The sequence below is a fragment of the Pristis pectinata genome, chromosome 22 (assembly GCF_009764475.1).
Source record: "Pristis pectinata isolate sPriPec2 chromosome 22, sPriPec2.1.pri, whole genome shotgun sequence".
In the NCBI taxonomy this organism is placed as follows: Eukaryota; Metazoa; Chordata; class Chondrichthyes; order Rhinopristiformes; family Pristidae; genus Pristis; species Pristis pectinata.
Window position 1 is genome coordinate 18,550,157 of NC_067426.1, and position 17,189 is coordinate 18,567,345.

The 17,189-nt window shown below is 37.6% G+C and overlaps 1 protein-coding gene across 1 annotated transcript in view; it reads left to right on the forward strand.

Annotated features, from left to right (window-relative positions):
- Positions 1 to 1,477: 1,477 nt before the first annotated feature.
- runx3 (RUNX family transcription factor 3) overlaps positions 1,478 to 17,189 on the forward strand; it is a 63,102-nt gene continuing 47,390 nt past the window's right edge. The window contains exons 1-3 of the mRNA XM_052036149.1: positions 1,478 to 2,481; positions 4,072 to 4,228; positions 10,197 to 10,301. Of these exons, the coding sequence (XP_051892109.1) occupies positions 2,212 to 2,481; positions 4,072 to 4,228; positions 10,197 to 10,301 (532 nt within the window). The 5' untranslated portion in view covers positions 1,478 to 2,211. The remainder of the gene's footprint in view (positions 2,482 to 4,071; positions 4,229 to 10,196; positions 10,302 to 17,189) is intronic.

Consider the following 17,189-nt stretch of genomic DNA (forward strand, 5'->3'; position numbering starts at 1 on the left):
AACTCACCTCCCCTCTGACCAGTGAAAATAGGGAGAGGGCAGTTTGTTTTTTTATGATGATCAGCTTCAACAATTATGTAGCTACTATCTTCTGTTTAGAATTTCTATGGGGAGATTTCTGCCACTCTGATGGAATACTTCAATACCCGGACTTTCTAAATATTTGTATAATTGGGGGTGGGGCTGCGGGGGCGGGAGTTGAGTAAAAGCAAACCGTTTTCCTTATTAAATTCATCATTACAATGTTGCAGTTTTGTTCTTATGAGCATCCAATTGGATAATGGATTTGATATATATTCTTTATGGGGGCTGATTTGGTGATTTGGAACAAGTAATGCCTTACAATTTACATTGGGATTCTGCGGGTGACCAAATCAAAATAATCCTTTTGTTTGAAGGAGGGGAAAATCTGACTGCTGTCTTTCCACTGAAGCAAGATACGAATTTCTATCATACGTGGTTCCAAACTACAGTAAAATGAATGAATAATATTTAATTAGTAAACAAGCGAGCAGTGCAATAAGTGAGGAGTTTGTTTGATGCAGAAGAAATCACAAAAGAGTCGAATGTCATAGTACATGTTAATTCAAGGCGCCATGAACCGTGGTGAATGCTTGCTTCCTGATCGGACGACAAATAAAACTCTTCTTGCCTCATTCCTGGAAGGATGCTAATAATTATCTACTCTTCCCTTCCCCCATCACGTATAAAATCCATATAGTTTTTTTTTATTTGTCGTCGCCTGGTTGAAATGACGACACTTTAATGATCCCCTTCACTAATGGAGAGGGCGGCTGTGCCATTATTAAAGTTACACCCATAATCATTCCAATTATACTAAAAAAAACAATACCCTGCATACAAAATGTATCTAAAAGCATCCATATTCATATTTATAATATTTATACTTGGTTTATTTACAGCTAAGTGGCACGACGAACCATTGCCGTAAACATATATCTAAAGGAGGGATAATCATAATCAAAGGAGTTCTGCTACTTACAAGATTTATATATTATATGAAAGTGCGTGCATGCTTTCAGTTTATTCAATTGTCTATGTTCACCGAGATGCACACAAAGATAATTTTACCCATATATTGTATGGCATTACCTCCTAGCCTGATCTCTCCCTTTATTTATTGTTCCCCAAGTTGTAGTAGTCTTATTGATAATAGTTTTACGTTATAAAATTAAAAATCCCAAAGTAAAAAGCTTGTCAACGTTTACCCTAGGAAAGTACTGTTTGTATTTTTATTAAGCTATGTCAGCTATGTAAACATATTAATAAAATACAAAAATGCACAAGATTCTGAATGAGGTTGGACTCAAAGGCTGCTCAACCTTCTTCAGGGCGAGACTTGCGCTCATTGGCAGCAGGAGTTTCGCGTCCAACATTGCAGGACGTGAGTGGCTGAAAGCCTTGTCACTCAGTGGCAGCGCCTCTCAGGTTAGGTGACGGAGACCGTATATTGGCAGCTCAGTGCACTTCCTTGCTTTAATCAGCAAGCAAGCAAACTTTCTGAAAGGGACCCAAGGATTTCAGCAATTTACGTGGATGTTCCTCTAGCAGACTGCAACGTTTTGGGGAAAATAGCAAAATCCTTTCTTTTCTGCATTTTGTTTTCGAAAAGCTGCACCGCCAGTTTTTTTTTTGTTTGCGCGCGTTTGGAGGTGCCCAGATCTGTCCAACGATAGACTTTGACGGAGCTGCAGTGATACTGAAAGTGATCGTCGCCTCTTGGGGTTGGCTCAGCGCGTGGACTTAGATGTGAAGACTTCACGATATGATCACTGCGAGTTACATGAAGGGAAATGGTGTTCAGCCGCTTTGAAGTTGAAGAACTCTTGGCTTGAAGAGGTCGGCTGCAGAAAGCCTTGGCACCGAACGCGGATATCCACATACTTCCGAGTGATCTATGAGCAGCAGGAATGGACTATTCAGTATCTCAATAAATTAGGAAGGAAGCAAATTCAGGGTATTGGAACTGAAAGGACATTTCGATAGGCGATCTGATCACGCCTGTGTTGACTGGCTCAAACGCAAAGTTGTTCGTAGGAGTTGAGTTTGTTTTTTTAAAAGTTTGAGAGAAAAGACTTCCTGCAAATTAAGACAAAGCCTAAGGGTTACTTAGCCGCAGCCACCGTTTGAAGCGGTTGACCGCCGTTGTCTGAAACCTCCTTGTTGCTATCCTCTAACCCGAGTGTTGTGATGCGTATTCCCGTAGATCCCAGCACCAGCAGGCGCTTCACTCCTCCCTCCACAACGCTGACGTCCAGCTCGGGGAAGATGAGCGAACCGGTGTCACTGACTCAGCCCAATCCGGCAGGGTTGTCCCGAATCCGGCCTGAGACCCGCACGGTGGTCGATGTCCTGCAGGACCACGCTGGCGAATTAGTCCGGACTGACAGCCCCAACTTCCTCTGCTCGGTGCTGCCTTCACACTGGAGGTGCAACAAGACACTGCCTGTGGCATTTAAGGTCAGTATCTTAGAAACTTTTTTGTTGTCAAATTGGGAAAGTTTCTGCCGCACTACAACCACAACCGCAGCATTTATAGATAGGTCGGTGCAAGTGTGTGTAGGAATACAATAATGACAAGACCGTAATGCACAGAGGTCACTTAAAACTTTGCAATGGCGCTTTAAACATAATCAAATAAGTAAAAAAAATACTTTGCATGTTCAACCGTCCATGCTAATAAAGCTTCAACTAAATTGTGTTCCTGAGGCGAAAATGTATTTTTTAAATGTTGCACAGTTCTGTAATAAATAGTTACTGGTGTTATAGAAATATTAATAATTTGGCAGTGCAAGATTATATAATTGGACTACACCACATATACGTAACACTGGAATATAACGTGCCTATTGTCTGTCTAGGTTAAACATAAATTATACATCGGCGCAAGGACGCAACAAAACCTTGTATTTGTACTGCTGTTGAACGTAAAAAAAGTCCCAAGGTATTTAGAGGAGCTTAATCAAACAAAATTTGACCCCCGCACATAAAGGAGAAGGAGTGATTGTGCGGGATTCATGTTCATTTTGTTCCAGCAACGCTGTATAGCCGGTGCTGAATGCGCCCAGTCCCTATAAACTGATCTCTACCGCAAAATTCGAACATTTAAGAGACTCGGTGTTGGATTGTTAGACCCTTTGAGATTTAAGCAAGCATTACAAATGATTGAAATATTATGCTGCACCGTCCCACTATTAGTCAACAGCCCTAAAACTGAGCTGGACGTCCCAAAAGCTCTCATGATCAGAAAGTCACTCTGAGCGGTGTTAAATATCACCGCGAGTGCAATACTAAACCACGGCGTGAGAAAAAGGTTGAAATTTGTCCGTGGACATTTTATCGTGGGCGCAGTCAGTGCAAAAAAAAGTCACGTAAATTCGACACATTCGAATTTTGCATATCTACTATCTTGAAGTAACGAAAAAAAACAATTACACCTTGCACAGTACATTCGAGACATTGAACTTAGCTTTTATATTGCGAGCTGTAAGGTTTAGTTCAAAGGGTTCATGTAGATTTTCAGCAATATTTCATCCAGGTAATAACCAGTCAGTTAAAAGAGAAAGCTAAATTAACAATATCACCGAAAGGCTGTTTAATATCACAGCAATACTTTTTGAAAAACTAATATAGGCCCTTCACCAATGTCGAAAAACGATAATAATGGCGTTTCCACAAAATTCATAGTCAAATGCAAAGTAATGCACTAAAACCATCAATAGTATTCAAGTGGATGGACAATGAACCTGCTCTCTTATTTGAATTTGAAATCTTATTCAAACATTTTAAATCACATAATTGTGTTTAATCCATACTTACACGAATACATATGTTCATCAATACACCTACCATACCAATATGCAATTTGCTGCAAACACTGTTAGAATTAAGTTATCTGCGTTAGTTCGTAATTTGTGTTAGTTTTATATCATTGTAACTGCATGAATGTCAGCGCTTAGTCGAGTGGGCAGAGTTTCCGAGCTGCAGGGTGTTTTGAATGGAGGTTTCCTTCTTTTCGAAGTGCTTCACCCCAATGATTCGGTTTTGCAGGTCGTGGCTCTTGGAGATGTTCCGGATGGAACCCTTGTCACTGTAATGGCTGGGAACGACGAAAATTATTCAGCAGAACTCCGGAACGCTTCGGCTGTGATGAAGAACACGGTAGCCCGATTTAACGACCTCAGATTTGTGGGAAGAAGCGGACGAGGTATTTAAACCAGTAACACCAACTGTTTTGTGGTTTTTGGGGGTTCGGGGTTAAAGTAACCTCTTTTTCCTCAACACTAGATCGCCGCAACAGGGAATTATTTTCAGTGCTTTTTGCTTTCTTATCAGTAGTTGGTTATTCTGAGCATTTTCTTCCCAGATTAGAAGATTTAAATTCATGTAGCATTATTTCATATCGTCATTTGATCTTACGGTCTCTATTGTCTGGTTCGAAGATCTGTGACGACACAAAGTTCAGACAAATCCATCCTAACCATGCTCACACTGATCTTTTAACTCTTTCCATAATCTTAAATGTTTTAATTTGTCTTCTTAAACTAAAAAATGACATTAACAAGATCACTTTTGCACGAATTAAAGTATCTCGTGTTTTCGTTCCTTTCAACATTTCTATTTGCTCTGATTTTTATATAAAAATTATCCACTGCAAACAAAAACAAATCATTCGATCTGGAATCGATCGTTATTTGACTGTTGTATCGATCATTGTGTATTTTCTTGGCGAGTTAAATTGATCAGAAGCAGAGAGTTGGGCTTTGTTGAGCTTTAATAGCGTCGGGGCTATTCGCATTGCTCAGCCAAACTCTGAACACTTGTATGGTCCCCGGCATTTCCGTCTTCTCCTCTCCAACCCCTCCTCATCTGAGGTTCTTCTGAAATTTCTAACTGCTTAACGGATGAGGAAGGTTTCCTCCTGTGGCTCTGAATCAATTTATCCCGCTGAACCAAATCCTAATTATAGATAAACCCAATGGTGATTGTTTTTCTTTAAGTGGTACGGAAAAGACCATAATTGTGGTGATGTTCAGAAGTATATTAAATAACCCGCTTTCAGCTTTAAACAAAACCCGTGTAACCTGGGGCAGTTTTTATGGTTTCTATTCAAATATTCTCCACTACGCTTGATCCCGAGAGTTACATTAACGGACTGCGTCATCGCCTATGTCGCCCCATTCATTATGTATATTTATTCAACAAAAATACAATTTATTAAAAATCTCAACATATAAAATTATTACAGCAGTTGAACCAATTTTAGTGTTATCGGAAATCAAGTACATAAAGGCCATATCTTTTTTTGAAAAAGACAATCTTTAACGATTGTCAGTTAATACTACAAATTGTTCTTTCAAAAATTAACCAATTTACATTTTTGCACCAAATGTTAATCTTTGCACTGAAAATAGCCAAGGATCACCATTCACAATTACCACAGGACCTCAAATAGGCTGTCTTAACTAATATAAGCTATCACGGCTCGTACCGAGATGCACAAATATGTCAGTCAGACGTTACATCTTCAATGCCCTTAAGGTACATAAACTTTAAAGATGCATTTAATTGCCTTTACTCTGTTGCCATGCATATGCATTTGTCCTCTTGCAAGATTTGATCATTTTCGGCAGAAAGCATTTAAAAATGCGAGAAGAATTAAGATGGTTACCAGAAGAAAATTGGCACTGCACCAAAGTCGTAAATATAGTGCAGAAAGTAATTAAGCAGGAAAGGCAATTTTTATTAACTGCAAAACACATTGTTGGGAGACATTAGGAACAATGTGTAGGCATTACTCTTTCACTAGTCAGTTGTGCTGGTGAAGATATTTTTATCACACTCTGGCAAATGTGAAGCTGACCTTGGATGCTGCTTTAGCTGCTTAATTATTGGTACATACTTTACAATATTCTTGCTACTCTTCTGCTATTTATCAGCATTTCATTCAAAGAAACACTTAGGTTTAAAGAGTGACTGATTGCACCACAATCTTATTTTTCCATTCACATAATGAGAAACACCTGGCTAAATTTTTGTTTCTTCATAATTGGAGTTTGCAGTTTTGACAATTACAATTTAATTCTGGGGAAAGTGGTACCAAAGGACAATTTAAAAAAATACTCATTGTATAATGGCTTGAATATTTTGAGGCTATCATTGATATCAAAATTTAATATAAAAATAATTTTAACATCTATAGGAGATACGATAAAATTAAACTGTTAAGATAATTTTGTACAAACTCAATGCAACTTTGTGTTCAAGGCTGCAGTCCATGGGGAGTTCATCAATGCACATTAATTGTGGTTGATCACTTTAAAAATGTAGTGGAAACAGTGTTTTATTTTGCAAATCTCACAATTGTCTCAGTAGATGGTAATTTTTAAAAAAACCGAACATGATATCCCATGGATTTGCAAAAGAGATTCATTTCTGATGAGCTGGTAATATTTGGCAGGTGTTATTCATCAAAGATTATTTTATTCCAAAGGATAAAGCAAATTTAGATGAAAGCACATTTCAAATAATTTATTGACTTATGTAATTGTACCATTTGAACATAATGGGAAACAATTATTAACTTGGTAAAAGAAAAGCCCCTAGGCGAAGACTATACTTAAAACTCCTAATGTGCAGTTGCATAGTATAAAATTATACACTATAGCAAATCAAAATTTAAACAATCAATTAAATCTGCATATTTTCATCAAATAAAGTTATTTGTAATGATTCTTAATTTCCTGGCTTGAGAGTGGGTTTCATTTTGTGAAATTAAATTTGACTAAAAAGGCATTTTACATAGAAAACAAAAGGAATTATTTGTGCTGTCTTCAGCTCTGACAATTTAAAAAGTCTTTCATTTCCTGAATTTGCTTTTTCTTTTCTAAATGAAGATTCATTTGCACATTATATAAAGAATTAAAATTGCACTAGGATCTGACTCAATGTCTAATATATTCCACCCACTAAATATTTTGGCACTGTTTTAAATTTTGGCAATATTATTGTTGGCTCACAGCTATACTATTCTGTTATTACTTCAATAAGCCAATATTCACGGAGGTTTTATGAGAAGCATCATCCTGTTAGAATACATTTGTCTCTAGTAAACACTTTATTCCAAACTCCATCGCAATCTGCTATACTGGCACACACCTTGTAGTGCAGACTGAAACTTTATATTCAAAACAATGAAAACTGCAATCTTACAACCTATCCTGTTTCTTAGGTAATAAACAGAACTCCTGCAAAATGTTTTATTTAATATGAATCCCAAGATGATTGGTTAAATACTATAATGAAGCATGTTACATGTGTGATGATATATGACATATTATGCATTGTAACAAAAATAGAAGCCAGCTCCTATTGAGTGTAACCCGTTTACCACAACTTAACACAAGCATAACTGCAGTTGAGAGTAAATAAACTGATGAGTGAATATTTCTAGCTGTAACATTGAAAATATTATTAGTCCATAAAATTTGCTAATTAATTAATTTTGATTGCACAGTTTACATGTATTTTCATTGAAGTGATTGTCTCCCTCCTCCCCATCCCATGTTTAATTTAGAGGCTATGTTACCTGCATTTATTTTGGAAGAAGCTTTTCCCATCAACAACTTAAAACAAACTCACATTAAGACTAGGTTCACTAGATGTTATTCTGTTTGTAGTTAAATGAGGTAGCTGGGCATAATATAGGAATGATTCCTGATAGCTGAACATGTTCTCATATCCATTTTATTGTTAATAAACAATATAAAAGGTCAATTTCACTTCAGTCAAGTCAAACTGCACCAAGTCATCTATAAATCTACTCAGGGTTATTTACTGTCGTGTTGTGGGCTCCATCCAAACATTGCTTTCTGACATCCGGTGCTATTAATATATTAAAAAAAAACTGAAGAGGAAACCAATAATGTAGTTAAAAGTTATGGCTCTTTGCATATATAACTGCTACCTGATAAATGTTTCCCTGCTGAACTAATTATGTGCATGTCTCTGATCAGTGAGTGGGAATTGATGTGATAAATCTAACTACAGAGATCTGTAGTGGAAATAATATTATTAATAAAGTAAATTTCAACTCACTTCTAGTTTGATTCCACTTCTCACAATGAACCACAAGGGTGTCCCAAAACAGTAGTACGTAGTGAACCACATCACAGGATAGGGTTGAGCACCGTGCCCCCTTGAATAGAATTAAGTGCCCACATCAAAATTTAAATTTGACTATTTTAAGAAATGGCACTTTTATATATGAAAATGGGAACACCTGTATTTTACTTATTTTTCACCTGTAACCTTCTGTAAAAGCTGTTCAGTCTACTTAAAGTAGCATTTAGTGGGACGAAAAGCTAAAGAAAGAACATCTGAATGTGGTTAAACAGTATACAAGCTGGGCCATTGAAAAGCTGTAACATTGCTGTGGCTTCAAATTCTTCAGGCTTGGATTAAATAAACTATTTCACCCATACTGTCTACTCCCTTCATCAATCGCAACAGTTTTTGTGTATTTAATATTGCCAGCTTGAAATTTTACTGAATCAGAACTGCAACAGTCTAAGTTGATTTTACCCCAGTGGTTAACATTGTTTCTTGGGATAGAAAAAGTTTATCTGCGGTAAGAGCTAAGTGGGTTTGAGGATTGTCTCCTCACTCCCAAATGCCCCATTTGGGAGAGGTCACTTGATTTTTTCCTTGCTCTGTAATACAGGAGTTCTTGGTACATTTGTTCTTGGTTATTCTCGAATCTCATTTGTCAGCTTTCAAAGTTTGGTTCTCTAAATGATACAAGATGATTCCTGATCAATAATAAGACAATATTTGATTAATTATTCCTCCTGCAATTGAAAATGTTCAGTAAATATGAGTTACTGAGTTAAATGGAGGAATAGAATGAAATTATTGATGTGTTTGTAGTATAACAATTCATTAGAATTTTTTGATAAGTTTTTAATGCAAAAATAGTTTCCATGCTCAGTCTTAGAACAATATTGTTGATTAATGTGCATGAGTTTCAGAAATATATGGTTTTGCATTCTTCTGCAAAGTATTGTACAGTCCTGTTAATCTGGTATGAAATCTTTTAAAAATTATCTCATGGGATGAGGATGTCATTGGCAAGGCCGGTATTTATAGGCATCCCTAAATGCCCTTGAGAAGCTGGTGGTGAACCACCTTGATCCCCTACGTTCCTTCCAGTGAATGTACACCCTCAGAGGTATTAGGCAGAGAGTTCTAGGATTTTGACCCAGTGATGATGACAGGTGAGATATATGGGAAAACAAGGAATTATTTCAAGACACTCCTAAAAGGCACTTACAGTTAGTTTGATATAAATAGTGGTTCGAACCACAATATGAACACCTTTATGAACCTGACTGGAAGATTTATTTTTATTCCTAAGGTTGCTGGTGATTCTCAGTCATTGCTCTTAACTGGGCGACATTTTGATTCTTACGGCTGAGGCAGTTGAGGCCTGGTTCCTCTGTGGGCATCCCCTCATGGTGAAAGGACTCACTGAGCCAACATTGCTCTGTTTACATCTGACCTCAAAATAACAGATTGTGGAGTAGTAGTGATGACAGGCATGGGACAAGTGCCCACGCAGATACTACCTCACTGATTGGGGCAAGACTGACAGGCGTGGAGGGCTGAAGTGGAGAAAATGTACTTGATAAAAATAAGCTTCATAATTAATCATTTTATTTCGTTGTTACCCATTTATGTAAAATAACAAAAAAAGTTAACACAGTTATTCACTGCACCAGCCAGCACATTGGAGATGCTTTGGAAACAAAGCTCTAGACATCTATTGCTAGTGCGAAGGGGTGTTTCTGAAGCAAGCTGTTAGAAGGCAAGTTCATTACTCCCTATCTCAGAAGAGGTACTCCCACAGAGGTGAACCCTCAAACTAATGCAATTCATCCCTACTGTCAGAGGCAGATTAAATGCAACAGTAAGGTTTATTTCATAATAAACTTTATTTTGTTTTGCCTTTAAAAGGAAAAGTCAGCAGTGGATGGTTAAGTCCCTCTGCATCAGGAAGGTTGTCGCCACTCCTCTCCCCCCTCCCCCCAGTCCCTTTCCTTCCCAGTCTGCAATGTTTGACATGTCTGGCAGAGACACGGTAAAATAAACAATATTTTCTATTTCTTCCCTTGTAGGTAAAAGCTTCACGCTGACAATCACTGTATTCACCAGTCCTCCTCAAGTTGCCACCTACCACAGAGCCATTAAAGTCACTGTGGACGGACCCAGAGAGCCACGCAGTAAGTCAAAACTCATATTATAAATATCAAACATAGAATACATTCATTCAGCATTAATTATCATCTGAGATTGGTGCTTTAATCAGCAGCAATTACTGTTCATGAATAGGTTTATTCATTACTTTAAATGCAATTGCAGAGCTGTGCTATACAGTGATATCGATTAGTATATATTTACTCTGAAAACTTAAATACATAGTAAAAGATAATATGGAGAGTATTCATGCAGGATTGACAGCCATTTCAAAGCAGTATTAATTAATTGCAGTACTTAACCCATAAATGGGCAAACCCAGAGCTAAAAATGCAACTGATACTGAAGATATGAAACTATAAATATTTAATAGTGAAAGAGGACGTACATCTGGAAAAACAATACACCAACCAATGTGCTGCACAACTTGTATTCTTGGCTATGTTGCTACAGAGAGATATTGATGTTACGTTGTGTCTGTAATCAGAGCATGTGAGACATGGAAGGTACATACCACTAGTATTTACATTCAAAATATTCAAGTCCTTTTGCTGAATAATTTACTTACTATCAATAAGTAAATAGAAGCAAATGAAATAGAAGATTTTGTGGGTTTTAGCCAGCTTGGATCTTTGCAAACTATAGTCTTGGAAGATACTATGCCTGCCCCATATGTTCAGGGTTTAGAAGCTGCTGTTCTTTTCAGACAAGGCTTCTGATCCAAGGATGGAATAAAAACAGGTTTTAAATCACATTGCAGATATGGTAAGCCACGGAAATGTTCTGCCTCTCCTGTAAGGATCTGAACTATGGAACCTTGCTGTTTATTTGCTAACTGGGCTGTACTCTTCTTTTTATTGGTTCCTATTAACCAAAGAACCAGGAACTGACAACAAAGAAGTCAGCATCATTAGCGGCCAAATAGCGAATACAACCTCCACTGGAAAAATCTAGGGATTTTATTTAATTGATCATATTTAAAGTATAATTTTGTTTTGAAGATAACTTAAACTTCAGAAAAAACATATTTGCCTGTTCTGCATTGTGTGATCATTTGCTTTCCTAACAACTAAAGTAGCAGACATTTGAAAACAGTTACATTTTATGTTGCCAGCTATGCATAGGGTAAATTTAAATCAAATTAAAATAAGTAATACAAAGCACCATGGATATTGCTGCACAGCCCAGACTTTGACTGCATCTTTCATGAGAAGTACCTGAAAATAGCAAGTAAAAACTTCTGTCTATAATTTTAAAATTCAAGTCTGAATGTAACGTAATTTGGGAAGGAATAAGAAACAACCTCAGGAAAATTACATCACCTTATCACCACAAAGGAAATTCTGAAGAAGATTTTTTGTTAGTCCCACTATTGTGTCAGGTTTATGAAGTGCCTTGTTTTTTGTGCAAAAGAATGATTGGAATGGGAAACCATAGATGAGAATTTTTGTTTAGTTCGTGCTCCTCGGTTGTGACAGGCGTGTATAACCTAGAATGTTCACTGCAGGTTCACTCACTGAGATGTGAAGACTCGATTTAAGGCATCTGATTTAACCCAAGTGAATTATTGCTTAGCTAGCCAAGGAAAATAACACTCAATCCCTTAAGAATTAAAAAAAAGTGAAATTTCCTCTGTTCTATTGTGGAATGTTTGAGAAATACTGAGCGATTTGTTAGGTTTTGACGGCAGTACAATGCTTTTCCACATATGATCCTACATAAACGACATTGTAACTATTGGGCAGGTGTTCATTCCTGACTAATTGCCACTGAAGATCAACTCTGCAATTAGCATTAATTATTTAACTCAGGGTTTCTATGAATGGGTATATTCAAATAACAAGGTCCCCTCTGCATGACTAAGTTCCAGCTATGGAAAAGGAACACAAGAAAACTATCAGACTATCGGATGTGTGTTTGGTGTCTTATGTGAGGGCAAGAAAGTTTCAAAGGAGGCTACATCTGAGAGCAGTGCTTTTTAAAATGATCACCAGGTTTAAAACAACTAGAGTTTATAAGATGAGGAGTTATATTCATAACTCATAGAGTTAGAGTTATATGGTATGGAAACGGGCCCTTCAGCCCAACTAGTCCATACCAACTGAGATACATTCCCATGCTAGTCCCATTTACCTGCGTTCGGCCCAAATCCTTCAAAGTCTTTCCTATCCATGTACCTGTTTAAATGTCTTTCAAATGTTGTAATTGAACCTGCCTCTACAGCTTGTTCCACATACCCACCACCCTCTGTGTGAAAAATTTACCCTGCAGGTCTCCTTTAAATCTTTACCCTCTCGCCTGAAACCTATGCCCTCTAGTTTTAAACTCTCCTACCCTGGGAGAAAGACCGTGACCATCCAACCTCTCTATGTTCCTCATGATTTTATAAACCTTTAGAAGGTTACCCCTCAGTCTCCTTCGCAGTCCCAGTCACTTCTTATAACTCAAGCCCTCCAGTCCCAGCCACATCCTTGTGAATCTTTTCTTGGTTCCCACAACAACTAGAAACAAAGGCAGAAATACCATTTAATTTTCCATTATAAATACATTAACTCTTATCTAATGTTTCAGAGTACATTAATTATAGATTTTGATAAAGTGCAGTTATTACAACAGAAGGTCTGTCTATTTACTTTTAATTGAGAAACCTCAGGTGAAAGTCCAAGGCCTAAAGCTAAGACATCAAAAGAGTAGGAAAGAAGATGAGAAGTATTGATTCAGTGACACTAAGATTGGTTTTAAATGCCTGCGAATTATTAGTGTAAGGGATGACCAAGAAGGTAAGACATCTTGCAGTTGTGGCCATAAGGTTTGAGTTAGAGCAGGAGCTATTGAAGCCAGCCTAGGCAGACACTGTAAGGCTGCCAACAATGCTCCAACAATGCTGACTGGCCTGCCATCCAGGTTCCACACCATCTTCCCCAAGGTCTGCCGCAGGGTGACCACCGCACTCGCCTTTAGAGCATTTCAATATGCAGACTGAGGTCCTATAATGAGCATCAGACCAGGACTGCTATTTTAGGACTCAGCTAAAGGAGTATGTGCCATGCAGGCTTTACACATTTTCAGCTGGTGCTCTGAAGTGTTGGAGGAGCTGAGCAGGTAAGTATTAGTTTTTTTGTGGGAGGTAGAGGAGAAGTCAAGCTCTCCTGACCTCCACAAAACAGTCCAAGACATTACCATGATGAAGTCTCCCTACACCTTACCTGCAACCAATCAGTTTTGTTTCATTAAGACCCAGCCTGGCTCTCAAAATCTACTGAGTATCCTCAGCTGCAAGCTGAGTGTCCATAAAACACATGGAGGAAAGATCTACCTCCAGATTTCAAGACCGAAAATGTACAGGGGAAGGGGGAGCACTAGAATCTACAGAACAAACCAAACCAGGGCCTGTTTGATCCAGATGGTTTGTCCTGATATTTTAATGCTCAGTGTAAGCCTCCTCCCACTAAACTTGATTTAATGTTATGTAAGATACGGCATTTAGGAGTGAGGAATTGGAGGGGAACAATAACTACCTTAGTAGCAATAAAATGGAAAAATAAATGTAATCGAAATCCAGATCTAACTGGCATTTTTTTCACTCCTTTTAAACCTATGATTAAAAAGCAGGACCTCAGCACAAAATCCCCACAAGCCTAGTTATATAGAAACACATCTCGTTAAATTTATCTCATTAAACACAGCCTTTATTTTTCCCAGAATTTAACAGTGAATCATTATTCATCTTTCAATCCTGATTGTGAATCTCAGCAGCCTGTGTCCTCACCTAATATCACATTTGTGTACTTCCACATTTGGCTGATAATTCCCACCTATTGGGTCATCTGAACTGTACAGCAGGGGTTAAATAAAGCTGAGACTCTTATCAGAGATAATCTGAAAATATAGTTATTCTCTGTCTCTTTCTGTGGCTAAAACCTTTGTGGTGATGTATTCCCACAACAGTATTAGGTAAGGAATTCCAGGAGTTTGTCCCAACAATGCTGGAGAAACAGTTTATTTGTCCAGGTCATGATGCTGTCTGTTATTTGTCTGAATGGCTTAGATACTTGCTGACAGCTCACTGGTCTACCCTAGGAGCACTTTTTACCCTTCTGGACAACTCTGATCCAAGCAGAAGGTGCCTTGTCTAAGTAGCTGTCAAGGTTTAATAGAGCAGAGCAATTACTTATAATGCATTTAGTTAGTGTACACATTTAATTCCCAGTCCAAATATCTTAAGGTAGACATTGTAACAAATAAGTATGGATAAGAAGTAATCAGTACTTTTAGAGGTGTATTAAAGGGAAGTAAATTAATAAAGGACAACAATGTCTTTTCTTTTATATCTGAACAAATGGGGACATTTCTGTTTTTACTAATGGGCACGTTACAGATTTTAAAGTGAGTTGTTTATTAGAGATTTTGAAAAATAAGATGGTTCATAAGACTGAGGGAGCATTCATGTATGTTGTCTTTGCACACTGCTAGGTTGAAGTGAGACTGCATCAAATGGGGTGCACTGATTTGAAGTGAATTTATGAGAAGGTTACAAAACATCAGCTCTTTGTGTGTGTGCACAGTAATTGTAAATTAATTGAAAATGATACCATTCCAAATAATCAAATTGCTAATGCCACCTGCTTCCACTGTTGTGATATCTATACAGCTCACAAGAGTGACATTGCTCCATCTCTTGATGGCTTTGATGTTCACTTCCCTTTGCTGCAGTTGTTTTCATCCATTTTACACTTGTAGACTTGCTCCAGCAAATGTGGAAGCAAGGTACTCAAGGGAAGACAAGAGATTATTAACAGGAGAATAGTATGAAAATCCTGCATTGCTTGACCATGATAGTGACAATAGTTTTAATTTTCGACATGCTTGTCACTATGAGGCTGTACAATTCATTTCAGGTATTCTCCTAATTAGGTTGTTGCACATCCTGTTATAGGTATCTTTCATATAGAGTTCATTGGTGGAGTTATCCCTTTGAAATTATGCTACTTTCAGAATAGCTATTGGTAAGAGTGTTTTTCAGAGGCTGATTTTGCTGCAAAATTATAATCAGTGAATCTAGTGCATAGTTTACCTTAGTCTTTCGTGCAACATTGAAAGACAAATTATTCCCTTTCCACCAAACCAGAAATTGAATGTGCAAGCCTCATAATTATTCAAACGTTCCTGCATTTAGTTGATTGGTATTAGACAACTGAGTGGGTTTTAAATGAGTGGCAGATGATAAGTAAAGAATGATGTGAGGAGAACTGTGAATTGACGTTATTTTCCTTAATTGAAGCCAAAAGCAGGTTGGGTCAGTAATGACCACCTCAGAGTCAGTAATGGCAATGTTGCCTGAGCAAGCTGATGTTTTTGCTGCATTGTGTCATTTGATGGGACCACTAAGACCAGTCCCTCTCCCATGGGTCATGAATTAAAGTTACAGAACTATATGTGTTGTCAACTGCATTAGCTTACATACTGATACATCTGTGCCTTTCTAAAACAGGGAACTATAAAGGGCCCCATACCAGTAAGCCACATATACAATGCAAAATAATGTTTTGCTGGAGTTTTAAGAAGTGTCTAAAAATGGTGGAGAGCATAAGTATCAGATGCATATTATAAACCAATGAGGTGACTTTTTCTTTTAGTTTATTTGATGGCAAAAGAAGCGAACTTTTCTTCGTTTCTCCAATTTACTAATTATTAAAAGTGAATATTTAGAAGTAGAACCCAGAATGTGAATGCAAAGCGTGAGAATATTTTTGAAAGTTGCCAATCACACCTCATAGTAAAGGAGTTAAGCATGTCCACACAGATAGAAAGAAATGTTACTGTGAATATGGTGTATCAGTTTGAAGAGATGTTTATCAGCTATGTTTTTCCGTTGAGAAACAGTAGCTTTTTTTTAACACTAAAGTACGACGCTGCGGTGGAATATTTAACCCTTTGAGTACTGTAGAATCTTTTGCACACCGAATACACTCCACATCATATAATTGTGATCTGTTAATGTTATAAACTGTACAAAGGAAAACATTCTCCGCATGCAAACATATCAATGTATTATTTTCAGTGTTATACAGGGAGACTATCAATGATTGCCCAGTGCACAGGGTTTTGCATACTCAATGGTCTGAAGTCATTGTTGGAGACTCAGTACTTTTAGCGATCTCACACTATTACAGCATTTAAGGAAACTGAATATAAACCAAAATATAAAAATAGCCATTAAAGTAAAATGAAAATGAGTTCTTTGAGGCCGTCATTTAGAAGCTGCTTGAACAGATGACAACCGTTGGTGGTAATCTGACTGGTGTATCACAAGGAAAGAAACAGACTACTGTGAATACTGATAACTAACCAGAAAATGCTGGATATTTAGGCAGCAATGTGGAGGGAGAAACAGTAATGTTTCTAACTACCAACAGGTTCTGGTGAAACGTCACTGACAAAACATTAACTATGCTTCTCTCTCTGCAGATACAGCCTGACTTGCTGAGTATTTCCAGTACTTCCTCTTTTTATTTTTGGTGTGTTAGAATAGTCACACCATCTCCAGCTCCAGAACATAGAGCTTTCAGATTGAAGTGTTTAAAAAGATCGAAGAGAAGCAGAGTAAATGTTTCAGGTCTGCGACTTTTTATTAGCATTGTGAAAATTTTGAGATTTTAAAAAACATTTTAAGTTGCAAACAGAGGGGGAAGGGCAGAAAGAACAAAAGAGAAGGTCTGTAATAGGGGCTACCGGGGAGATTGTGTAACACTAGTGGTGGTGCTGCTGGTCAAAATAGAGTTGGAGAGACTGGTGAATAAATATTACAGACCTTTCCTTTTATTCACTCACCCCTCTCCCTTTCTCTCCCTTCCTGAAACTTTTTTAAAAATCATTTGCTTTGACCAGGTCCTGCATAATCTGTTGGGTATTTG